Here is a 27,963-nt window from a genome sequence, read left to right as displayed (position 1 = left end):
ATCTTCCACAAAGAAAGAGCATAACTCAGAACGAATCCCTTCTTTTTTTCAAAAGTTGTATCAGAGTCCAATATCAGCCAGACCATAAACTTACCAGTCTTCTTTGCAAATTTTTCAGAGTACTGCTTGCATATGTTGGACGTCCACAGACAGTTACGTTTTTACTTAGACACAACAAAATCGTCTAGAAAATCAGACCAACTATTTCTATCATTTTCAGGTACCAGATTGGGCAAAGGTCACCTTATCAAAATGGTTGAGACTGCATTACCCCTTTATACAACCAGAATAGACTCAAGCTACCAACAAGTTGGAGCTCATTCTACAAGATACGTTTCCACTTCAGCGGTCTTTCATTCCAGAGCTTCTATGGAAGACATATGCGCAGCTGCAACTTCGGCTACCCCACATACCTTTATCACCCATTCTAAATTAGATATGGTCTCCAGGGGAAGAGCATCTTTTGGCTCTAGTGCTCAGGAATATCCTTCCTTAGCACTGCCCAGAATGTAAAGTAGCTGGGAACTCTGTCCCATCAGCCAAGAATGAATGAAGATTGACAACATCAGATAAAGAAGTTATGTTCTTACCATAATGTTCCATCCGTGTTGTTGATCTTTATTGATTCTTGCCATCCCACCCTCCTGCCCCTTCCTAGAGACTCCTGGAGGTTCGCAACTAGTCTTGGGGTTTCATAGGGTTGTTCATCAGACCGGGCTTCTGTATTTTCTTAGCTGATAGGCAAACTTGATGTGAGGTAATGGGAAGAGAGGCAGTATAGAGCTTTAGCTTGAGTTTTTTTGGTTGGCCCAAGCTTCGTATAACTGAACCCATCAGTCAAGAATGAATTAAGATCGACATCACAGATGGAACGTTATGGTAAGAACATAGCTTCTTTTTTTTGTGCATGTGCAAGAGATCCATCAGGGCTGGGCCTGAGTAAGCCCTGTAAGCCAGGCAAAGATCCCTTCTCAGCAGCCTGTAGGAGACTGATTTACAGAGGCAGAATCCTTATCCGATCAGTATAGGACAAGGGTATTCATGCCATGAATTCTCCTGGTGAGAACCTTTATGGGCATTCCAACTGTTGCAAATGTCTGGTTAGGTACGTGCCAAAAGGGTTATTGTATTCAATGATAAGTCTTACAAGGGCCAAGTAGAGTGGTACTATAACGTCCTTGGACTTGGATGCCATATACTTGCCCTTAATTTGGGCAACGTTTTTAGTATCTTGGCTACATGTTGGTGAGAGGCCAGATTGCTGTTTATATACATGTTTCCATGATCAAGAGTTTGGAGTGACCTTCTTCTACTGAGCATTTACTACCATCTCACTTATTCTTCAGCAAGTTGCTTGCCCACCTTTGATGCTAAGAGCAGATAGTTGGTGGATTCTGTCTCTGTAGAAGGCTGTACAGTTAAAATTGAAGTAATAGCATTACACTGCAGTATGAAGAGAACTGTACTATTGAGGTTCCTGTCATTTATGGCGAAAGTTTCAGGGTGCTCAAGAAGAGATTCCTTGGTGTATCATGGGACTTTATTCTCCCTAGTATGCTGTGTGCTGAAGAAGCTGAACAGATCAATGCCAGATAGTGGAAAAATATTTAATATGTGGAAATACGGAGATCAATCTTTAGGGGAGGAACTGTGCTCCGGAGAAAGGAAGCATTAAAGGGCATTGTTCAAAAATACTTCACAGGTCATGACTGAGTATGCTACTAGGAGTGCAGATGCTTGATTGCCATGCGAATTAAAAAGTATATAATTTTGTGAAATGTGTTTGTTCTGTTATAAGCAGGGTTGTACTTTGCTTTTCAGTCTTTGTCCAGAATTACTTTCTTTTGCCTTGGAGAAGAGAGATTACTGTTTGCTGCAGCTTTGTCTTCAGCATTTTCCAGACATCCCTGAAGCAGTAACCTGTGCATGTTTGAAGGCTTTTCTGAGGTAAGTGAGGCACAATATTTTGTACTCGGATCCTTTATTTTGGGACCTCAGAAAGTTGCCAAATGGCTTTCATTTAGTTTGTGGTCCCTGCCTGTTTGTTGAAATGAGTTTTGCCATTTTTGTGATATATCTGGTAGCTGGAACAGACATCACAGGATACTGATAGCTCCGTCAGGCTGAACAGAACTACTAGCAAATAGACTACCCTCAGTAGGTTTATTAAAAAAATTGAAGTAATGTAGTAGGCTGTTTTTTGAGTTAGTGGTCAAAAGAGAAAGACTTAATTTCTATACATCTTGTTTATTAGGTAGTCTGCCTGAAGTACGCAATGTTTTTTTTTTTTTTTACTTGATTACATCATTAAAAGTACTGTCTTGCTGATCTTTGACTGGTGTGATCATGTCTTACATGAAGGTTCATAAGTTAACAGTAGGCAAGCAGTCACAAAGACCAATAAGAGCCTAGCCCAATAAGGCCCATAAACTAGTAGTGTTCACACACTTGTCTAAAAGGAGCTACACAGGGTAACCCAGGGGAGAATTTGACTGCCTAGTCAGTTGCTGAGATTAACTTTGAAAGCAGATAGAGTACTGCTTTATATGATACATAGTGGGAAGCTTGCTGCATAGGAGTGGAATACATTGGATTGGGTACCTTTCTTGCCAATGAGTCTTACTTTGTTGGTTGAGAGCTTTGAATTTGGGTATTGGAGGAGCCATTAGTTCTGTGGAGGTGCTGAAGGTTGAATAGGCAGAGACTAACTGCTGTGAAAGCAAGGCGCAGTGGTCCCCCCTTCAGTTTGCTAACCATAAAGTCCCCTCCCATGGGACTCGAGCTCATTCATTCCCTTGGTGTAAAGAACATTTCCATCGCATCTCCTAGTCAGTAGCTGTCTGCAGGTGGGCATCATTCAGACAACATTTTGGGAGCTTCTGCTGTCATCTTCCAGTGTGTGATACAATTTTTATTTGAATGCCCTAACTGCCTGCTTTGGGTGGTGGTGTGAGGACCTACATCACAGTAGGGGCTCCCAATGTCATCTGACAGTATGAGATGTGCTCTCCTACTCTCCTCTGTCAGTAGCTTAGATGGCTGCCCCGACACCCACCTGTTCATTGGCCCTATTTTGTTAAGTTTGTGTCCATTATCCAGTAGTGATGGTGTAAAGGAGCTGTAATGCCAGACTGGCTGGCATCTTCCACCCCAACTCCAGGACAGGCCTCCATGCCTAAGAAACAAATGCTCAAAATGGCCGAAGACCTAATCACTCTGATCAGGGGGTCCCATCCCCCAACTGATAAAAGGCCTAGACAGGATGCAGACTATGACTCATCCGACCAGGTATCCATCTCTTCAGATTCATCCTCAGACCTAGGATACTCTTTACCCCCTTATGAGGATTCTGATGCTGAGGAATCAATTCCATCAGCCTCTCCGCCTGAGGACTACTCCTTTGGGGGAAACCTTGCATACCATGAGGGAGCATTTCCATTGGGAAGGCCAGGATTACTCAGAATCCAAGAAAAGGCTCAGAGACTTCCTTTTATTACCTCAACACAGACCCCTTGCTATTCCGCCAGTGTTAGATATTGTGGATGATGTGTATACTGAATCCTGCTTAAATCCTGATTCCTTACCTCCAGCCCTAGTTAAGCCTGACAGAGATACTACAGAGTCCCTGACTCTCACAAATTTCTTTATAAAAGCCCTGTTGCTGACCCTGAAACTATTTCTCAGGGACCCAAAGGGTTAAGGCCTCATCAGCAAAGAATCCAGTCCCCTCTGACAGATTCCAGAGCATTAGACAGATGGGGAAAGAAAGTATATACGTCTGCAACTTTAGCAATGAGGGCCTTAAATTGCCAGTTTCACATGCTAAAATGTCAGCAATTTTTGATGTCTCACTTGAAACAAAAAATGCTTCCAGATTCAGATCCGCCTAATTTTAAGGAAATGCAGGATTTATTGCATGCAGCTGAACAAGTGGGAAAACATACTTTGCAATGTGGTTTTGATTCTTTAGAGGCCTCCTGTAGAGCAGCAGTTACAGGTTCTGTCATTAGAAGACATGCTTGGTTAAAAGAACATACGTTACCAGATCATGTTAAAGCAAAACTATTGGATTCACCTTTGCAGCAGGATGTGTTGTTTGGAGTTGAGGCAGAAGAGTTATTAAAGAAAATGGAGGATAAGGCAAAATCTATGCAAACAGTGAAGGATTTCTTACAGGTTCAGCCTCCACGATTTAGCAGAAATTGGCCAACAAAGAATCGGTCCTTTCCAGTTACAGACAGACCTCAAAGGGGCAGATACAGACGTCCAAGAGGTAGAGGTCAACCACAAGGTCCTTACAGGCCTCGACAATGGGGTGCATCAGGCCAGAAAGAAGGGGAAGGCAGGCTCCAACCATATAAAAAACAGCCCCAATGACTTCCCATTACAGCTGCCAAACAGTTCGCTCTTGGCAGCCCCCTTGGGAGGAAAACTGGCACTTTTCTATCACAATTGGCATATGATCACCAAAGACAAATGGGTTCTCAACATTGTATCTCAAGGTTACAAGTTCCACTTTCACACTTTGCCAAGGTTGAAAGGAATGCCAAATCTGCCACCAAATCAATGGGCAGAGGCTCAAAAACAAATTACAGCACTCATGGACATGAAAGCTATTCAAAAGGTACCACCACAGGAGCAAGGACAAGGATTTTACTCAAGACTCTGGTTCCCAAAAAGGACAAAGCCTGGAGGCCCATTCTGGATCTTTCTTCTCTAAACACTTACCTGGATGTTCCGAAATTCAAAATGTTGACACTACAGCAGCTTCTTCCCATGCTGGGCAAGAAAGCTTGGCTCATAACCTTAGACCTCAAGGAGGCATACCTGCATGTCCCTATCGGACAAAACTGTAGAAGAAACCTCAGATTCATAGCTGGTTCAATGAACTACCAATTCTCTGCACTGCCCTTTGGCTTATCTACTGCACCCAGGGTCTTCACAAAGTGCCTGGCACCAGTAATTGCATTTTGCAGACCGAAAGGAATTCATATTTATCCTTACCTGGACGACAGCCTGATTCAAGCAGAGAGCAAAGACATTCTTCTGCAGCATCTGGCGTTTGTAAAAAAGTTATTAAGTTGCCTAGGGTACACAGTAAACGAAAAGAAATCAAAACTAGTACCCTCACAAGAGATAATATTCCTGGGTGCCAGCTTGAATGCAATGGCCCAGATGGCTTATCTCACGCCAGACAAGCAAGGACAACTGACTCAATATTTTCAGTTGATGGCAACAAGAACCCAACTCCCTGCAAGAAAAATTCTGCAGGCCTTTGTTTACATGGCATCTTGCATACTACTAATTCCATATGCCAGACTGCATATGAGGAAACTACAATGGTACCTAAAGAGTGTCTGGTCTCAACACTGTCAAAGTTTGGAAACAGTTATACCACTAATTCCTTGCCTTCAACAGGAGTTTCGATGGTGGGCTCAAGCTTGTCACATCAACAAGGGACAGCCTTTCACTCAACCCACAGCCAGGCAAACACTGACAACAGATGCATCGGTTTACGCCTGGGGATCACACATGGCAGGACAATGTATTCAGGGCAAGTGGCCCGCAGAACAAAGATTTCTTCACATCAATCAAAAAGAGATGCTAGCTGTACAAAATGCCCTTATAGCTTTCAAGGACCGTCTGCATCAAGGACAACAACTACTAAAGACGGACAATACCACAGTTATGTGGTACATAAGCAAGGGGGCACTCACTCTTATCCCCTCTGCAGACAAGCCATGACCTTGTGGAACACAGCTCTATTCTATCAAGTTCATCTGCAAGCACAATTCCTGCCAGGAGAGAAAAACACACTGGCAGACGACTTAAGCAGAAACATCATGGATCCCCACGAATGGAAATTGAATCCACAAATATTCAGAATGATAACACAAAAATGGTGGAGCCCGGACATAGATCTGTTTATATCCCCAATGAACTGCCAGCTACAGAAATTCTGCACAAGGACTTACCATCCACAAGCATGGAAAATGGATGTCCTCTCATTCAGCTGGAAAAACCAAGTATATGCTTTCCCACCACTACCTCTCCTTCCAAAGGTATTCTTAAAAGCCAGGCAAGAAGAGCCAAAGATGATCCTGATTGCCCCAGACTGGCCACGCCAGCACTGGTACCCAATCTTAAAAAACTTAGCACAAGGACCACCCTGGATTTTGCCTCAAATCCCACATCATCTGACTCGGCACAACAATCCGATACTTCACAGCCAGCTAAAGACTTTAAACCTGGCTGCATGGAAGATTCCTTAGTCAAACAAGCAATGCCTCTCTCCAAAGCTGTTATAGATGTCATTCTGGAGGCCAGAAGGCCTAGTACCAGGAAAGCCTATTCGGATAAATGGAAGAGATTCTGTGCCTGGAACCAGGCTCACAGCCTTGAACATTTTGTCCCAAATATTCCTCAGATACTACAATATTTAACTGAGATGCTGGACAAAGGCCTCTCTTTTTCATCCATCAAGATCCACGCCTCTGCCGTCTCTGCTCATTACAACACGGATCCACCTATTTTCTCTAATCCCTTGCTGAAACAGTACATCAGAGGGGCTAAAAATATAAGACCACCCCATAGAGCACCTACTCCAACTTGGGACCTCAACTTCGTGTTGGAAAAATTAACGTTACCTCCTTTTGAGACAGCCAACACAGCAGATTTAAAATATATCTCTTGGAAAACTGCTCTGCTCCTGGCCATAACATCAGCACGAAGAATTTCAGAATTACAGGCACTAATGGCAGTGGAACCTTTCATCATTTTCCACCAAGACAGGGTGTCTTTAAGAATTAACCCTACTTTTATGCCTAAGGTGGTATCAAGTGTGGCTCTAAACCAAACTATTCACTTGCCAACTCTTTATCCAAATCCACAGAATAAAGGGGAGAGCCTACTGCATTCTTTGGACATACACAGGCAGTTACGCTTTTACTTGGACAAAACCAAAGCTTTCAGAAAATCTGAACAATTATTGGTAGCATATGCTGCAGGAGCACAGGGAAAAGCCATTTCAAAACAGACTATTTCAAAATGGATAGGACACTGTATACATTTCTGCTATACACACCATGGGACACCTGTACCTAACAGCATTAGATCTCACTCCACCAGGGCAGCAGCCACTTCAACTGCTTACCTCAGAGGAGTACCTACCAAGGATATTTTGGAAGCAGCAACTTGGAGTTCTGTACATAACTTCATCAAGCTTTGCCACTGCAGTGCTGCAGGGCCTTATAGTCCCCCCCCTAATGCCTTATAGAACCAGCCACCCTACCTCAGCTTTGGGATTCTACCCAAGTGTAATGACTGCAGCAGTGTAACACGATGAACATAGTACAGTTTTGTACCTACCATAAATTTAGATGTTCGAGTGTATACACTGCTGCAGTCCAGGTTACCCTCCCTCCTTCCCCTCTTACTTGCTGGTACGTACCTATGTCTTCTACCCTTTACTACGTATGGGGAGTATTTGCTGGTAACTAAAAGTTGTTGATTGCTTTTCTTATGTATGTTTTATTAGCAATTTGAATTGCCTACCTTTTTGGGGGCACCTGACATCTGGGGCAAGAAAAACTGAAGAAAATGGCGTCTGCTGCATCTTGTATACCCCTGTCGCACTGACGTCAGGGAGGAGGCGATAGCAACTGACGCCGGACCAAGACTTTGTATCCAGAAGAATTGCTGTTAACCAACAAAAAAGTTAACACTTGAAAATTACCAGAATAGTTTTAAATATTGTTTTTTTTTGTTTGCTTTTTATAATGTCTGGCCTTTGTGATATTCATTATATTATTAAACATGTGAAAGCTGCCTTTGTAGTGAATTATTAAAACATGCTGCTTCATTCAAAAAGGAGTAGCAGTTTATCTTGGAGAGAGAGAGACAACCTAGAGTTCTAGAGTATAACAAACTTAAGTGCCGATTCATTTTTTCTCTTCTGCCATTGTGAAACATTTACACAACCATAGCTTAAGAATTTTTCTTTAATTTTAACAAGTGAATTTACAAATAAACCATCTGTACTCTGGTATTAATGAAGAATTGCAAAGTAAATGAGTGTAAAATCTTATGAAAATAAAAGAAGCAGAGAAAGTAAAACATCTGGTTGTATACAACTTCAGTTTTACTTATAAACTTGTATGAAGTAGACAAGTTTTTATGTGCAGAGGACTGAGGTTTTGGTTTACTAGTCATAACTATTGTAGTTTAAGGACACTTGGCATTCTCTTTGTTGTGGTAATATCTGTGTGCTAGCCGCTATCCTTGTAGCATTTCCATGAATAAGACATTCAGTTCAGCGGTTTACTTTTTAAATATGAGAAAGTTGCTGACATTCTCAAGTGTGTCATACAAGAGGTTCCATGCTGTAGTAAGACACATTTCCCAAAAAGCATTTTCACCAAAATGGATCATTTCATTTCCGGAGTATGTAAATTGAGAGGAGGGTGTACAGTAAAGAAGAGCCAATAATCAGCCATTTGGGAGGGGTAATTGAGATGTAATGGTTTAAAGATGAGATTTTACTAGTGAAGTTGTTGTGGAGGTTGGGAGCCAGCTCAGTTTGCGTGGTGAAAGTCAGTCATGCTGTCTTACTTTTTATGGAGAAATCTGCCAGATTTCATTGAAATGTTAAGCATGAATTTTTTTTGATGGGTTAGTGGTTGTAATGGATAGGTCTGTTTTAATCTAGTTGATATAATTCCAAATGTGCATTATAGTATTCACTGTTGCAGTCCTCATCTACTGGATATATTTCTAACATGTAGCCCCCAGGGTTGGCCCAACTTTGAGTTGTACTTTTCCAGTTCGTTATAAGGGTATCAGTGGTATAAGAGGGGCTGTTGGCTGATTGCATCTTAAGATAATTTTTGCTACAACAGTAGTAAAGTTATATGACTAGAGTGTAGTGAGATTCCGTTTACTTGCTTCCAGAAGAAAAATTCCCCAGCAGGGAATTTTGCCTGTTTTTAACTGTTGGCAGATATTCTAATTTTTGATACCTACCTCCAAATCAAGAGTCGCTAAGAAAAATAATTAAATTAGTTGTGGAAGAGTTCCCTTGTAAGGGTTTCAGTTGCCTTTCTTGTCTTTGCTTACATTGTGATGTGGGCACTTGTCGAATTTGTCCTTGGTGCTTGGTTCACCCTGAGGACAGTCAGAAGAGCTGAATTTCTAAAAGTGGGCAACTCATAGTAGTGAGTGCATCTGGTAGTGTTCTGCTGTGGCATTGGTCAACTCCTGGAAGGCTTTCTCTGAAGGACAAGCACACTGAAAAACACTATGAGGAGAAGCAGCAGGACAGTCTTTCAGATGCCATCAGTTCCCCTTAATTCCAGCAGTCCTAAACTCTTTGAAGCACTTTTGCAACACACAGCTTTGCAGTTGGTTTTAGCTGTGACTTGTGGTACAGCCACTTCACAGACTGCCACACTTACAGCTGCTAGCTGGTTTCCCCCAATCTGAAGCCAGTTAAGGCATTGGCCAGTTCTGAGGCCTCTTGAGTTCCCTGATGTCTGGCATGTTGCTTATCACAGAGGTTAAGGCAGTACCCCCTTTTGTTTTGATTCAGCAGGATGTTCATGGACACTGTTTGGAGGTCTTGGTCTCCAGCCTGTGAAGCAAGACACAAAATGTTATCCCCAAAGAAACTGAGGACTAAAGCTGCAAAGACCAAAATGATGCCCATAGCTTGCCTTGTCCTAGGTCAAATGGAGCCTCTTTACAGTCCACTTCCCATGTTTCTGCACAAAACGTAGTCCAGCCAACTTGGGACTTCGTTTCTTTAAGTCCAAACAGCTAGCAGTGGTTCAGGGATCTCTTCTAAAAGAAGGGTGGAACACACAGGTTCTTTTTTGTTCAAGTGTACTATTTATCCAGAAGATAAACACAAACTATGTACATACATTGTGCAGTCCACATACATGTGAGCTGCAGTACCACTGTTTTACCTGTGCCAGATCAGTTTTAGAATTTTTCCCCTTAAGCCCCTACATATTTTTAACTAAATTTGAACACCAAGTCTTTGATCTTAACCAGCACTAGGGATTAAAAGAAATTTATAAACCTTATACTGTTGGTCATCCACGGTGGTAGGGCGGTAGCGTTGTTACCTCACAGCAAGAGGTTCTCCCGTTCGATTCTCTGCTGGGCTTGGGAGTGCCTTCTGTGTGGAATCTGCATGTCCTCCCCACGGTTGGGTAGCGTTCGAAAGACATGCGTTTGTAAATGGGCATGCCTTCGTTGAAGGTTGGGCGTCGAGCTGGCACCTCAGCGTTTCGTAGAAATCTACTGCCAATCATTGGCGGACCAGAGTTCTGCTGTGGCAACTCCTTACTGGGAAAAGACGAAAGACAAACAAAAGTTAGGGACAACTGTATGGATTTAAACGCATCCTTAATATTTGGCTACACATACCCATGTAAGATGAACGCATTCAGTAACACACCTCTGTATGCATCATTCAGTTGCACACACTGTTCATTTTACTTATTGCTTCTTTTAGTGTGCCTAACGCATGTTGTCTAACTATTTGCATGAGTGTCATGACTTGTGTTATTGCCTCTTTTAGCTTCCATTTGCAGGTGATGTTGCACTTGGCTAGCCGTAGTAATTGGCACAGTAAAGTTTTTCAAGTACTGCTGATTTCTTGGTCCACAGGCTTTCTAGAACTGCATATTTTTTGGTTCAAGGTATCTCAACAATCCAGTTTCTGTAGTAATAGCAAAGTCTCCAACTAATCTGTGGACTGCGGCTTGTTATTCCTGCTTCAATCCTCTCATTCCCTGACAGTCCCAGAAGATAAAATCTCAAGAGCTTATCTGTTCACATTTCCAACAGCTGGGCATTGGGAACACATTGGCCAACCTGAATGGGGATATAAAAATACCATTGTAAACCCTTCTAACCGAAAATGATGAAGCTTCTTATCTTGGTAGCATCTCATGGAGTTTTACAAAGCTGTTCTTATTGCTGTTTATCAGAATGTCTCATCGGTTTCTTTTCCCAATCATTCCTGATGCTATTTACTTTGGTCACTGTAATTACTATGTAAAATTTTACATCCCCAGCTTATTAGCTCCTAGTGGAGGCTGCTGCTGCTATGACATCTGTTGTAAACACTACCAGCTTGAGCTTTTCCTCCTTGCCTTCTTTTGCTTACTCTACTTTTAGTCTGCTGTCAGTCACTGGTTAGGAGGATAATAGCCTTGCCGTCCACTCCCAAACCCAGAACTCCAATGGAGTGGGAGATCGCAGATACACCCCAGGGGTTACCTCAGTGTCGCTGCTCGTCAGAGGCACAGCAAAATAATGGGCATAGTTTCTCCAAACTAAAGGGGTGGTGTAAGCCACAAAACTATGGGCTAGGCTTATAAATGCCCTCGGGCAGATAGCCTAGTATGAACCTATGAATAGTCAAGTAGGTTTGCCCAAATCCCCTGCCTCAGCTACTCCGGTCTCGACACAGGATCTAGAAAGGCTGGTTCAGACTTTATGGATTTCATAAACTTCATGAAGTATAGACAACCCACCCTGAAAAAAGGAACTTCTGCCTGGAACTTCCCTTGAGAAAAGAAAAAGGGGCATTCCCGTCAGGAGATGGAGATTCTTCAGTCAGAAGATGAAGGACTTTGCATACCTAGACCATTTTCACGCTTATTTTTCTGTAGGGTCTTACTTGGAAGACACCATGTCTTCAGCTTTGTCATCGGAGGACTTCTTTGGGAATACCCTTCAAAGGATGAAGAAATTCTTCATCTGGAATACAGTGAATTCTCCCAGGCACAAACTAAGTACAGAATGCTATTGAGCCCCCCTGCCCCTATACCACTGGCTATTTCTCTAGTACACTAAGTTTTCGACTGTATTAAATGACATTACTGCATTACTGAAGCCTGATTGCCCTCAGGAAGCCTGACCACTTCTGTAGGACACTTGAGACCCACAAGCATCTCTATAAAAGTGTAGTGATGATCCTGCTGTGGTGTCTGTAGAATCATCCAAGGGTTATCTGGGCAAATATTCAAGAACCCCTTGCCAGATTATAAGGAGAGTAGATTCATTGACCCATTTGGCAAGAGAATTTACACCTCAGCCACCCTGGCTATGGAAGCTCTTGACTGTCTGATTCATATACTTTGAGCCACTGCTTGAGCCACTGCTGGAGCAAATAAAAATGAAGACAGAGGGAGGTGCAGGATAGTCTCCAGATGCTCACTAAAATTTGGCTAAGATTCCTTGGATGCTTCATGCAGGGCAGCTGCTATGGGGTCCTTGATGAAGGGGGTATGTCCAGCTGAGGATTTGGCCCTTGTCAGACCATGTTAAAGCAGAATACCTAGATACAGCATTAGATAAGGAGCATCTGGATAGACCTCCAGAGAAAGTGTTTGAGAAATTAAACAAAAAGCTAAAACAGATTTGTCTGTTAAAGAAATTTATCTTTCCCCTACTCTTAAATGAAATACCCACTGTCCCAGTAAGTCCTGGCCCTTTCCACCTAAATGAAAAATGAAAACACCCAAGAAGGAAAAGTCCCAGGTACCATAGAAGGTGGCAAACTGAGCAGTGTACCTGACCTGGGGTGTTTAAGGACCCATCCTCTCCCAGGGAGGAGTTGACTGTAGAGCACTCCCTACCCCATTACCCTTCCCTCCAGGAGGAAGACTTGTTTCCTTCTGCAGTCATTAGGAACACAAGACAAATGATCACTACAGATTTAAAAAGATAATTTCTTTTAGTTTCAAAAATTCCTGCCTTTGTAGGCATCCCCACACCCCCAGCTCAACAAAGGGAACTCATTCCTCCCCGCTTGCAGGACCTAATGCCATTAATGTTCAGTCCAACCAGTCCATCCAGGAGAAAGGCCAGGATTCTACTTTAATTTGTTCTTGGTCCCCAGAGAAAAAAGTAGCTGAATGCCAATTTTGGATATCTCAAGTCTACTTTGTAGTATCGAAAATCAGAATGTTGACTCAAACTCCTATGCCTTACATTTCCAAGTGCTTGGATGGTGACTCTGGATTTAAAATATTCCTATCTTCAGGAACATAGGAAATTTCTACTTTTCCAGGCAGGGGGGATTACACTACCAATTTTATGCCTTCCCATTTAGTCTACCTGCTACAGCCAGCGTATTAACCAAATGTCTGGCACCAGTCATTGCCTTTTGCAGAACAAGGGGGATCTGTGTCTCCCATACTTAGACAATTGCCTGATCCAGACAGCTTCTCCAACAGAACTCTTTCTTTCACCCTACATCTGCAGCATCATGACATCCTTCCTGGGGCAGACCTTTGTGTAGTCCAACAAAAAGCCTTCCTACCAGAGAACAAAGTTTTGTTCATTTCAAAATACTTCATAGCAAACAGACCATCACTGCAAAATAATATTTAAAGGCTCTGGGGTACATTGCTTCTTGACAGCATAATGGTTCAAATGGCCAAGTTGCATATGAGGAAAATACAGTGGTTCGTAAAATAAACTGTTGGTCGCATGACTAGCACTCCTTAGAAACAATTGTCCTGTCCCTGTCTTACCTTGCCTGAAAAAAAAATTCAGTGATGGGAAGTGTGTCAAAACTAATGCAGGAGCCCCTTTTCAACTCCCAGAGACTTGGACCTGGCCTGGGTAGCACACTTTAGGTCCATTCTGGGTCCAAGGGACTTTTGACAGTCATCTAACAGCAAAACACATCAATATAAAAGAGATTGACGGTCATTTTTGCTTTAAGAGCATTCCAAGAAAGGATGATCCCAGTAACAATAAATATGCTGACAAGACAACACCACAGTGATGTGGTACATAAACATGGAGAAATTCACTTCTGTCACATATGAAGACTAGAGGTAGAGCCATGGCTGGTGGCCCAAAGATGAGAGCTCACTCCCATAGCCTGTTGCATATCAGGTTAAGCAAACCTGTGGGAAGACTGTCTGATCAGATCATTCCAAGACCCCAGTAAGTGGATGGTGAAAATGGAGGTATTCCTAGATGTCACATAAGTATGGCAGAAGTAGACCTTTTTGCTTCCCCAGAAAATGGGCAAATCTGCCAGTTCTGTTCAATAACTCCCCATATAGAATATGCCTTCCCTCCAACACCCTTTGTCCTCAGGGTAGTACAGAAGGTGAGGATAAACTAAAGATGATACTGATGGTGCCTTACTGGCCCAGACAACAGTGATTCTCTTTCCTGCTGACTCTCAGCAAAGAGCGAATCTCGACTCTTCCTCTCTTTATGGACCTACTAATCTAGAAAAAAGGGTCCATCTTCCCAGCTTGAAAACCTTGAAACTGACAGCTGTGATAGGCTTTTCATTTTGACCAAACAATCCTTTTCATAGGAAGTCTGGTCTTTACTGAAAAGCTAGAAAGCAGAGTAACAGGAAATTATATGTAGCCAAATGGAAAAGGGTTTCTATCTGGTTCAAGTCTAATCATATTCTATCCATGCAAGCTATGTTGAAACAGGTGCTAGAATACCTTGGTACCTTGTACAAAAAAGGATTCTTACTCTGGTCTAAAGGTACATGCTTCAGCTGTATTTGCTTGCCTTCCTGTCACCTCCAGCATTTGCTAACCCCCATATGAATCATTCTTAAGAGGTCTTGCATCTTAGACCAAGACCACCCGGGCATGAACCTACTCCCTAATGGGAATGGGATCTGAATTGTGCTGGGAAAACTAACACACACTTTTTCTGAGCCAGCATATTTGGCACCTCATCATACTCTTTATATGCAAAACAGCCTTGCTGCTGGTGTTAACTTCAGCCAGATGTCTGAGCTGCAAGCTCTGGTGTGAGAAGTACCCTTATTTTCCATAGGGACAGAGTTACCTTAAGAATGAACACCACATCCTTATTCAAGGTGTTGTCAGAGGTCTCAGACTAAGCTTCTCTTGTTTTCATCCCTAAACCAAAAAACATGGGTGAGCAAATAGTTAATTCTCTAAATGTACACAGACCGCTAATATTCTACTTGCATTGGACTAAATATCCTAACATATCTGACACTATCGGTGGCCTTTACAGAGGGTAAGCAGGGAAGACCAGCGGGGAAATGGACCATTTCAAAATGGGTTGATAGTTTCCTGTTACTTTCAACATGACAGATCCTTGGCAGAGTCAGAGCCCACTCGAGTAAAAGCAACCACTACACATCTTCATAAAACATTGCCATTTTGGTGCCACTTCAAGAACTAGAGCAGTGTTCACCTCTGCCATCCTGCAGGGTTTACGGTCTCTGGAAAAGAACTCTGCCCAAGTCCCCATCCAAAAAATAACTTTGGGAGCCTTTCCAAGACTAAGTACTGCAACACTGACTACAATGAACATACAGTTGTGTAGATAACTTTTAAATGCAGAATTGCAGTTGCAGAACAGCTCAACATTGCAGTACGTTCTCCCTTCTGCTCTGGGGGTTGGGTGAGTATCCCACCTACTCATTCCTACTCTTACCCCCCTGTTCTTTTAGATCAGTACTGTTGGTCGTTTTGTAAGGACAGTGGGGCAAATTGTTCTCCACCTGAAAGACATCCAGCAGTTCTGACAAGGAAGACCTAGACTGCACCAGCTAATGTCCCTTCATAGCACTCGTGTTACCAGCTAGGACATGATGTAAGACCCTGTTATTCAGGCCATCCATGCACTTTTGCATATTACCAAGTCTACAGTTATAAGCAGGGGGGCAAGCCCCCCTGCACCCCACATGTGGGGGCTACGCCCCCCACACCTCCTGTTACTTAACTATATCAACTCCGAGATTGCGTTTAACAGAAGACAATGGCAAACATACCATTGCATGCTTCATGACTGCTTGTTGTAACCTTAGTCATGTTCCTTTTTAATGTACTATACTACAACATAACTCATCTTGGTGTAGTGAAGTGCAATCCCGTAGTTGATATGTTTAAGTAGCAGGGGGTGTGGGGGGGCGCAATTGTAGAAGGGTAATATGTTTCTGTACGTGTTTCTGCTGCAGTATAATCAGTGTTGCTGTTCTGTATATTTTTCTGTATTATGAGATTTGGTATGAGCTTTCAGTATTTTGAGTTTAAGATTTTGAAGTGAACCCATATATAGATATATAGATCTATAGATAGAGCTATATATATATATATATATATATATATATATATATATATATATATATATATATATGTGTGTGTGTATATATAGATGTATATATATATATATGCATATATGTGTATGCATATATGTATATTATATATATATATATGTATATATATAATTATATATGTATATATATATATATATTTATATATATATATATATATATATATATATATATATATATATATATATATATATATATATATATATATATATATATATAGAGAGAGAGAGAGAGAAATATAGATATATATATAAATCTATATCTATAAATATCTATAAATATCTATATATATATATATATATATATATATATATATATATGTGTGTATGTATAAATAAATATATGAGAAGGAAAAGTAAAAGGAAAAAGGCAAAGAGAAGGACAAACCCAGAAAGATCTCTTGACTCTTTGTGATCTTCAGGTCTGGTTGCTAAAATTCTCGAACAGTTGCATACTTTTCCTGTTTTGGAACTGATTAGAATCCAGTCTCCTCCACACACACTCAAGAACTAGCCAGCCCCAGGCTCCAACCAGCTTACCTTGAGGGAAACTCTTCTCGTAGATTTTCCAGACACCCCCCCCCCATTGGCAGCTTTTTTCATGTCTGTACGTTCATCAAAGAGCCTTGTGGAAGCAGACATCAACAGGATGATTAAGTTCCTGGGGACTCTGATCAGTTGGGATCCTCTCAGCACCTTCTACTGAAACTGCCTTATTTCTAGTTTCTCCTTCTCCAGTCCGACCTTCAGATCTGGTGGTTTGGAGCCGAGCATTCTCTGCAGGATGCTTTTGACAGAGCTAATAGCCTGGTTGGTTCTGACACAGACAGCATCCTTTACCTGTTTGACTCTCAAATGGTCTCAGGGCTGAGGGGTCGGCATCAGTACAGGGGATCCAGATCAACTGTGAGGCTGTCAGATCTGTCCATTCCCCTAGGTGCATCAGTTGTCGTCTGCTTGGCTTCTGTATCTGCCTTGGACCAGAGTCTCAACTGTTGGGGGGGGATACATTTTGCAGGTTATTTGGATCCCAAGGGGTCCCTTTTTGGGTGCAGTTTTGACTTGAGACCTTTGAGAGGGTTCTCTCTAGGTCCAGCGATGAGCTCTCCCATTCACACACTGCAACATCCTGATCGCCTGTAGTTTTGGGGAGACCCTCTTCAATTCATCATCTTTTGACCAGGACAGTTGGCTCCCTTCAGTCCCAAGAAAACTCATAAGAAGAGTTTCTGTTCAGCCTCCAAGCACTCAATGGTGCTCCCCACCATGGAGGGATATAGGAGGTTTTCTTGCAAGAAGAGACATGTAGACTTCTCCCAGAAGTCCCTCACTGAAAATACTGATTTTGAAAAGGGGAGGGTTCTCCATGATCTCCTTGGAAGGTGTATGCTTTGGAGACATACTGGAGTTACTGCCAGAACAGGGGGGCGATGGACCACTGTAGCTCCCTCTAGGAGGAATCCATATTTCTTGAGGCTGTGATGTCACACAGGCCTTCAGTGCAGGCCTATCTGCTTCCTGGGTGGTACCTCCAGCTGATCTCATTGATTTGGTGTCAGTGTGCATGGAAGGAGCCTAACGCCACAAAAACCTGATAAGGTATCTTTTTCCCCAAGAGACCCCACTGAAGCAAGCGGACCGTTGTAGATGCCATCATGGTTGTGGTACCAAAACAAGAAAGGTGCACAACCAATGAAGACCGCAGGATGCAGCAACTGCACTTCAAACGGCAGGTACTTTTATTAAATTAATATCCAAAACCTTAAGCCAGTCACTTTCATTTTACACTTTGACTTCATCAGAACACCACCTGTTATAAAAAAAAAAACACAGTTTTCAAGTTCAACACATGACAAGTCTTCATGAATGTGAACTATCAAACAATTAAGTTAAGCTGTATTCCAGCTGAAATGCGCCGCTAACATTAACCACTTAAGAGAATAGCAATTCCGAGACCATTTAAAAAAAAAAACATTTAAAACTACTGGAAAGTTGTGTTTAAAAAAAAATCTAACTTTTAAACATTAATAAATAATATGGTTAACATTTGCTTAAATAAATTTTGAGTAGCTAATTTAAAAAAAATGAAAATATAGAAATAAAGTATACAATTTTGATTTTAGCATTTTATTTTAACCAAAAATTTGCTGCTCTCCATTTAAGAATAGGAACAATTTAAATTAATTTATGCCAGGAAATTGTGGCATTTAATTTTAACTGCTGTAAAGGTTCCTTACACTCTGTTTCTCATGAGCCACTTCTTGGATTTCACTCAATTCCTGCTGCAATGACAAACTTAAAACCTGCACATTCAATAGACTTACTTGTATGATGTATTTTCTATTTGTTCTGTTGTAATAATGTTCGTATGTCTGCTTTCTGAGGCTCCATTCAGTTTTTCCAGTGTACAGTGCTGGACAATCTGTGAACTTTGCTAGAAATACAAAATCTGTTGCATCACAGTTAATTCTCTGTGGATAGATGTTCTTAGTTTCATGAGAGGGTACTTGGCTCTGATTGTAAAGGCCCTGGGGCCATTAGCCATGTAATACCCATGTTCCCTAATTGACCATTGTTAGATGTTTGTTTTATTGTTTGGGGAGCAAATCTATGATCAGCGGCTGCCCCTGTCCATGAGGGACATTGTTGCCACCCCAGGGGTGAATTTAGTCTCCCATCCAGTTGTCCAGGTTACACTTAAATAGGGTCATTGGGGTGCTCTGCTTAACGTGAACTGGGAGATGTCCTTCTATTTATCTATTGCAATATTCTTAACATGAGGGAGTTGCCTGCCCAGGCGACCCGACTGCTAGTATACCAAAGTCTTTTACTATTGTTGGGTGCACAGTATGTCTCTCATAAGCAGCTGTCCAATGTAGGCCATACAAATGATGTACCTACACACACTATCCTCGGAACTTCTTTGCCGCCAGTTGGATCATCAGTCCCGGACATCTCTCTGCTGCTGGAATCGCGTTTTTCATTTAATTAATATGAAGAGACAGAGGGAAATCAACATGCACTTTATGAGTTGAGTGCTTTCATCCCACAACATTTACCAAGGGACTTCATCAGAACTAAAACCACAATACACAGGTATAATAACTAAAACAATTAAGTGACCATATGCCTCAGTTTTAACACCGTTAATACTAACATACTCATTCAGCCTGGAGGGGTAAAAGCATTTAAACGTAGTTGCCATTTAAGTTCACGTAATTCTAGATGTTCAGATATTTTACCTTGAACATCAGGAACAGTCTGCTGAATAACAAACCAAAGCAATGGTCATTAAATTCCTGAATGTGTTTACATGAGGCATTTGTCAGTTTACCAGTTTTAATATCTAACAGATGTTCGTATATCCTTTCAACTAGGTGTCTAGAAGTTTTTCCTGTATAAAAGGCAGAATACTGCAGACACTTCGCAAGGTACAACCACATTCATAGATTGACAATTAAAATGCCCTTGAATAAGTCTTTTGGCTGCTCCCGTTAGATGATCTGCTGTGGTGACCCCTGTTTCCATTTCTTCCTGTCCTCTGCATCTTGCTCTCACACCAACCACCTGCATGTCCTCTCGCCACATCCATAAACCTTATCTTAGGCCTTCCTCTTTTCCTGTTACCTGGCAGCTTCATCCTTAACATCTTTTTCCCAATATACTCTGCATCCCTCCTCAGCACATGTCCAAACCAAGGTAGTCTTCTCTCTCTGGCTTTGTCTCCAAACCTTCCAACCTGGGCTGACCCTCTAATATACTTATTCCTAATCCTGTCCACCATAGTCACCCCCAGTGCAAATATTAACATATTTAACTCTGCCACGTCCAGCTCTGACTCCTGCCTTTTTGTCAATGCCACTGTCTCCAACCCATATAACATAGCTCATCTCACTACCCTCTTGTAGACATTCCCTTTCACTCTTACTGATACTCATCTGTCACAAATCACTCCTGACACACTCTTCCACCCACTCTATCCTGCCTGTACTCTCTTCTTCACCTCTCTTCCACACTCACCATTACTCTGAACTGTTGATCCCAAGTATTTAAACTCATCCACCTTCGCCACCTCTACTCCCTGCATCCTCACCATTCCTCTACCCTCGGTCTCATTCACACACATATATTCTGTCTTAGTCCTGCTGACCTTCATTCCTCTTCTCTCTAGAGCATATCTCCACCTCTCCGGGGTCTCCTCCACCTGTTCCCTACTCTCACTACAGATCGCAATGTCCTCTGCAAACCTCATAGTCGACGGGGACTCCTGTCTGATCTAGTCTGTCAACCTGTCCATCACCATTGCAAATGGGAAAGGGCTCAGAGCTGATCCTTGATATAATCCCACCTCCACCTTAAATGCATCCGTCTCTCCCACTGCAGACCTCACCGCTGTCACACTATCCTTGTACATATCCTGTACCACTTTTACATACTTCTCTGACACTCCCGACTTCCTCATACAATACCCCAACTCCTCTCTAGGCACCCTGTCATATGCTTTCTCTAAGCCCACAGACACAGTGCAACTCATTCTGACCTTCTCTGTACTTCTCCGTCAAAATTCTCAGAGCAAACATCGCATCTGTAGTGCTCTTTCCTGGCATGAAACCATACTGATCACTAATCACCTCCCTTCTTAACCTGGCTTCCACTACTTTTTCCCATAACTTCATGCTGTGACTGATCAGTTTAATCCCTCTGTAGTTACTACAGCTCTGCACATCACCCTTATTCTTAAAAGTCAGTACCAAAACACTTTTTCTCCATTCCTCAGGCATCTTCTCACTTTCCAAGATTTAATTAAACAATCTAGTTAAAAACTCCACTGCCATTTCACCTAAACACCTCCATGCTTCCACATGTATGTCATCTGGACCAACAGCCTTTCCATTCTTCATCTTCTTCATAGCTATCCTTACTTCCTCCTTGCTAATCCACTGCAGTTCATGATTCACTATCTGCACATCATCCAATCTTCTCTCCCTCTCATTCTCTTCATTCATCAGCCCCTCAAAGTACTCTTTCCATCTCCTCAACACACTCTCCTCCCCCATTATCCTTTATCACCCTTACCTGCTGCACATCTTTACTAGCTCAGTCCCTCTGTCTAGCCAATTGGTACAGGTCCTTTTCTCCCTCCTTAGTGTCCAACCTTTCATACAACTCCTTATCCTTCGCCACCTCTCTCTTTGCCATGCACCTCATCTCCTTATACTCCTGTCTACTTTCATCTCTCTGACAATCCCACTTTTTCGCCAACCTCTTTCTCTGTATACTCTCCTGTACTTCCTCATTCCACCACCAGGTCTCCTTGTCCTCCTTCCAGATGTCACACCAAGCACCTTTCTAGCCATCTCCCTTACTAGCTCTGCTGTAGTTAACCAGCTGTTCGGTAACTCTTCACTGCCACCCAGTAACTGTCTTAACTCTTCCTTGAACTCCACCTCACAATTACCCTTTTTCAGTTTCCACCATTAGATCCTTGGTGCTGCCCTCTCTCCTCCTCCTCTTGATCACCAATGTCATCCTACAAACCACCATCCTATGCTGCCTAACTACTTTCCCCTGCCACCACTTTACAGTCTCCAATCTCCTTCAGACTGTCCCTTCTACATAGAATATAATCCACCTGTGTGCATCTTCCTCCACTCTTGTACATCACCCTATGCTCCTCCCTCTTGTTAAAGTACATATTCATCACAGCCATGTCCATCCTTTTCACAAAATCACTACCATCTGACCTTCTGCATTCCTTTACTTAACACCATACCTACCCATCACTTCCTCACCCGCTCTGTTCCCCTCACCAATATGCCCATTGAAATCTGCTCCAATCACCACTCTCTCACCCTTGGGTACAGTCATCACCACTTCATTCAACTCACTCCAAAATTGAATAAAAAAGTAAGTTACTCATTTTAAACTCCTCTCCTGTAGGTATTAAATGGGGACACTGCTTACACATCCCACATTTAAAATTGCCATATTTTTTGTTGCTATAACCCATACCATAGGACCATTAATTTTTTTTTTTTTTTTATATATATATATATATATATATATATATATATATATATATATATATATACAGGAAGCAACGCGAACGTAGTCCATTGAGATTTAGCATAAGGAGCTCATCCAAAGAGGAAGGACATGGTATGGCAACAGAGGAGGAGACGCTAATTATGGGCTATGTTCAAGGTAATTTTGGTTTTGGCTGTGACAGACATTGTCGATGAAACATTTGAGTATATTTCCAATGTTGAAGGTGATTCCATGATGCTAGAACATTTTGGACAATACGTTTATAATGTTGATGGAAGTTGAAGTTATTTTAAAAGCTGAAACTGTTGGCCCAGAGGTGATTACTAATAAGGTGATTTCAAAGTTTGTAACTACTTGAACAAACGTATTTCACCAGGTCATGTTGACATTCTTGCAAAAGGTTTTAGTTTTGTGCCAGCCCTAAACACTACTACTGGTTTACCACCAAATATTTCCAGAACTGATTTATCAAAAGAAAATAAATTCCAATTCTTGTGTAGTACTTTGATAATAGCTGAACTGTCCTTATTAAAAAAAAACTGTTATGAAGGAGAAACACACCCCATCTGATACTGTTAATCCTCTTTCATTCCTTACGCCTGGGTTACCGGTTCCAACCTCGGAACTGAGCCGGCCATCTTCCAAGCTCGTGACAGCCACAAACTCTCGAGCTAAACTCTTACCCACAATTCCCCTCTCCCTGTTACCTCAGATTTTGTTTGCCACATCACCATTCAGTCGTGTCAAGCCACTTCTCTTGAGCTAAGTAAAACTTTCTTTGATAATACCTAATCGTATTGCAGCTTTTTATCAGTTGAAATCTTGTTAAATAGTTCTCTTACCCTATCGCATCTAGCGACTCTCGTTTTTTTGTAGCCCTTCTTTCTTCTTGCCATGAGGTAACTCCTTTACCATTGTTGGTAAAACCTTTCTTTGGTTTATCTTCAGGTATTTCTCGTAAAATTGTTGTTTCCTTCCTTCCTTCCTTTTTCTTCCTCCTACCTGTCATGGTAGAAAAAAAAGGTAGTCCAGGATTTGAGATGTGTGGATTGTAGGCATAAGTTGCCTTTTTCGGACGCACATTCGTTATGTGTTTACTGTTTGGGTGTGCTTCACTTAACTGTTGACCCACCTTGCAGGATTTGTGTGAACGGACTTTGGTGGAAAGGAAAAATAAAACTGATCTTAAAGGGACTACTTAAATCTTCCTTTACAGAGGCTATTTCTGGGTTGGAGGCTTCAACCCTTCCTAGTTCCCATAAGAAAAGGGATGAACATAAGGCCAAGTCTCTTCCGTCGTCTCCTGCTGGGTACCCCTAGGAACCGAGACCTAAGAAGGCCAAACTTTCTAGATGTTCTTCGTGTTTCACTGTTGCAGTCATCACATTTGGGTTATCTGCTTGCAGTAGCCCTCAATTGGCCTGATTAACAAAGTCTTGGATCCTGCATCGGTTGCTGTCTGTTCTTCCGTGATGTCAGGTCATCAGGGGTATAAAACACGCAGCCGATGCCATTACATCAGTCTTTCTTGCCGTGCGGTGCCCAGAGCAGAAGCAGTTCATAAGTGCTGGTTGGCCGACTCCTGAAATTTTTGTTTTCGAGTTTCAGAACCGAAGTCTTCAACTAAAAGGTAAGTACCCCCGTTGGGGAAACGTTTTCTTGCTCTAAACTGCAGTAAAAGTAAATAATTGCATTTCTTGTGGAAAGTAAACACCTCATAAAGATTTTCATTCGTACTGTATTCCTTGCCTAGGCCCTGACCACGACATACCTCACTGTCGGTTTTGTGCCTTATTTATTTAAACCACGAACTATCCATCGGTATATTTTCGCTTCTAAATATTTTGGTGCTCTGTTCAATTATCCTTAGGTAAGCCATCTGACTACCAACATTCCGAAAAAACGCAATGATAGACAGAGACAGGCCACCTAGGTCCAAAACTGCCGACGACGCTTTTTCTAAGCCAGTCGCCAGTTTGCCGGTACTCAATGAGGCCCTTTCGCAGCCTCTGATACCTGCTACGTCAGATTCACAGGCCTCTACTGAGACCCATTTGGAGTCCGGTATGCCACGAGATGCTTCAACTGTGGAACCTGTGGATGTCTCTACCTTGGATGGGTCCGGAGCTGCTGTGCAGGCACTGGCTTCTGAGGGTGTATTCAGGCCTACTGACTTGCATATTAAACCAACGCCATCTTCTTCAAGGCCTAAAACTCAAACCTTGCCTAGAAAACTGACGCCCAGACCGCATGGTCAGGCCTCTATGCCTAAAAAACAAATAAGAATGGCTGAAGACCTTGTTACTTTAATCAGGGGAAGCCAACCTTCCCCCTCTGAGACCTAGGACTGAGTTTGCTTATAATACTTCTGACCAGGATTCTGAAATTTCCGTTTCTTCTGATGACCAGGATTTACCCTGATCTAACTATGAGGATTCTGATGCTGAGGACTCTATTCCTTCTGCTTACCCCCAGAGGACTTCTCTTTTGGTGAAACCTTGCATACTCTCAGGGAGCATTTCTGTTGGGAAAGTCAGGATTTCTCTGATTCTAAAAAGAAGCTTAGGGATTTCTTACTCCTGCTCCAGCACAGGCCTTTAGCTATACCTCCTGTACTGGACATTGTTGATGTCATTTCTGAATCTAGCTTGACCCCTGACTCTCTCCTTCCTGCTCCCAGAAAACCTGATAGATATTACAGGGTTCCTGACTCAAGTTTTTTTTCAAAAATCCTACTGCGGATCCTGAAACCATTTCACAGGGACCCAAGAGCATTAAAGCTACTACTGCCAAAAATCCTACCCCCTCTGATAGAGACTCCAGGGCGCTGGATAGATGGGGTAAGAAGGTATACACTTCTGCAACTTTGGCCATTATGGCCTTGAATTGACAGTTTCATATGTTAAAGTATCAGCAGCATATTATTGGATTGCATAAACAGAAAATGATGTTGATTCCTGATTGTGCTCAAAATAAGGATTTACAGGATTTAATTCATTCTGCTGAACAAGTTGGTAAACATACTTTGCAATGTGGTTTTCATTCACTAGAGGCATCTTGCAGGGCTGCTGTAACTAGGTCTGTACTTGGAAGGCATGCTTGGCTTAAGGAGCAATCCTTGCCAGATCATGTTAAAGCGTAAATACTGGATGCTCCCTTAAATCAGGGCAGCCTGTTTGGCAACAAGGCACAAGAAGTTCTTAAAATGATGGAGGAAAAAGCCAAATCTATGCAAACTGTTAAAGATTTTTTACAAGTACATCCGCGATGGTGCTGCAGTAGCGTTGTTGCCTCACAGACGCTATCCTGTTCGATTCTCAGCTAGAGCGTCTTCTGTGTGGAGACATGCGTGAATGGGCATACCTTCGTTGAAGGTTGTACGTCAGGGCTGGTAACTCGGCACGTAAAAATCAACTACCAATCATTAGCGGACTGGATTTCTGCTGTGGCGACCCCTAACCGGGAAAAGCTGAAAGAGACAACAACAACCTCCAAGATTTAGTAGGCATTGGCCTTCTAAGAATTGGTTCTTTCCTGCCTCTTCCAGACCTTCAGTCCAAACCCAGATCCAGCAGAGCACCTAGACTTCAGTCCCAGGGGACACACAGGACTAAGCAGTGGGGGGGCCTCCACTTCCAAATCCGGGAGTAATAACTCCCCCCTATGGTAAACTGTCTCAATGACTTCTTTTTAAAACTTCCAAGCACTTCTTCAACTGTCTGCCCCTTGGGGGGGGGGTTGCACTTCATGCAAAGAACTGGGGACTCATTACCCAGGACAAATGGGTTTTAAATATAGTGTCCCAAGGATACAGATTTCACTTCCACACGTTACCAACTCCAAAAGGTTGGCCGGATCTACCTCCAAATCAGTGGGCAGAGGCCCAAAAGCAAATACTCTCAAGCATAGGGGCTATTCGTTTGGTACCAGAAGAGGAAAAGGGACGAGGTTTCTACTAGAGACTTTTCCTGGTACCCAGAAAAGACAATTCATGGCGTCCTATCCTGGACCTGTCTATTCTAAACACCTTTTTGGTGATTTCAAAATTCAAGATGCTGACTCTTCATCAGTTGCTTCCTATGCTAGGCAAGTATGCCTGGTTGGCAACACTAGATTTAAAGGAGGCATACCAGCACATCCCAATCAGGGAATCTTGCAGAAGATGCATATGCTTCAAAGCAGGCTACACGCGCACTCTCAGTTCTCTGCACTGCCCTTTCGCTCATCTACTGCGCCCAGGGTATTCTCTAAGTGCCTAGCTCCAGTCATTACATTTTGCAGGCAAAGAAATATTCAAATATGCCCATACCTGGACTATTGTCCAATTCAGGCAGAAAGCCAGGACATACTTTTGAAACATATGGCCTTTGTACAAAGGGTGCTAACTTGTCTGGGGTACACCATAAATGAAAATAAATCACACCTGGTACCCTGTCAGTTATATTCCTGGGAGCAAGCTTGAATACGACTTCCCAGATGGCTTTCCTCACGCCAGAGAAACAAATTCATTTGACAACCTACTTCAAACAAATGGCCACAAAAACACTGCTATCTGCAAGGCAAATCCTACAAGCATTGGGGTTCATGGCCTCCTGCATTCTTCTAATTCCATATGCAAGACTGCATATGAGGAAACTACAGTGGTATCTAAAAAGCCTATGGTGTCAACATTCTCAGGATCTAGAAGCAATAATTCCTCTCATACCTTGCCTACGCCTAGAGTTCCTTTGGTGGGCAGAGGCCTGCCACCAAAACAAGGGACTACCATTCACACTACCCCCTGCCGCCCAAACCCTAACAGACGCATCAGACTATGCATGGGGGGCTCACTTGGCATTGAAGTGCATTCAGGGCAAATGGAACCCAAGTCAAATGCACCTGCATATCAATCAAAAAGAAATGTTAGCTGTACAGAATGCTCTGACAGCCTTCAAGGACCACATTCTTCCAGGACAATTAATGGTAAAGACGGACAACACCACTGTTTTGTGGTGCATAAACAAGCACGGGGGTACGCATTCTTACCCCCTCTGCAGACTAGCCCATGGCATTGTGGAACACAGCCTTGAGCTACCAAGTGCATCTACAGGCTCAATTCCTGCCAGGGAAACTAAATACACTGGCAGACGAACTAAGCAGAAACCTCATGGATCCACACGAGTGGAAACTGGAACCAAGGCTTTTCAACATGTTGACAAGCAAATGGGGGAGATATAGACCTGTTTGCCCCCCCCCCAGAACTATCAGTTGGACAAATTTTGCACAAGGACTCCCCACAGACATGCTTGGAAAGTGGCTGCTCTGTCCTTCAGCTGGAAAAAAACTATCAGTTTATGCCTATCCTCCTCTGCCTCTGCTCTCCAGGGTCCTACTAAAGATCAAGCAAGACAAACCAAGGATGATTTTGATTGCACCAGACTGGCCACACCAACACTGGTACCCCATCTTACGCAGTGTCACTGTTGGCCCCATGGCAACTGCCTCAGACTCTCCTACCCTGCTGTCTCAGCAGGATAACCTGATTTTGCGCCCTCAGCTTCAAACACTGAACCTAGCAGCCTGGCTAATTACCTAATCTCTCCTTTACCATCCCTCAGTAAACCAGTGATGGATATCATTTTAGAGGCAAGGAGGCCTAGTACTAGAAAAACTTATGCTGAAAAATGGAAGGGATCAAGGGATGAGCACAGCAGCGCCCAATTTACCTCAGATTTTACAATACTTAACTGAGATGCTTCACAAGAGCCTGTCTTTTTCCTCAAT

At 42.6% G+C, this 27,963-nt stretch overlaps 1 protein-coding gene across 1 annotated transcript in view; it reads left to right on the top strand.

Annotated features, from left to right (window-relative positions):
• Window positions 1-27,963, top strand: part of NOL11 (nucleolar protein 11) — a 1,613,635-nt gene that overhangs the window by 1,266,375 nt on the left and 319,297 nt on the right. Inside the window, exon 11 of the mRNA XM_044086719.1 lies at window positions 1,822-1,947. Coding sequence (XP_043942654.1) covers window positions 1,822-1,947 — 126 coding nt within the window. The remainder of the gene's footprint in view (window positions 1-1,821; window positions 1,948-27,963) is intronic.

The sequence above is a fragment of the Protopterus annectens genome, chromosome 10.part0 (assembly GCF_019279795.1).
Source record: "Protopterus annectens isolate FY-2018-M chromosome 10.part0, PAN1.0, whole genome shotgun sequence".
Lineage (NCBI taxonomy): Eukaryota > Metazoa > Chordata > Ceratodontiformes > Protopteridae > Protopterus > Protopterus annectens.
This window is presented reverse-complemented; position numbering and strand designations above follow the sequence as displayed.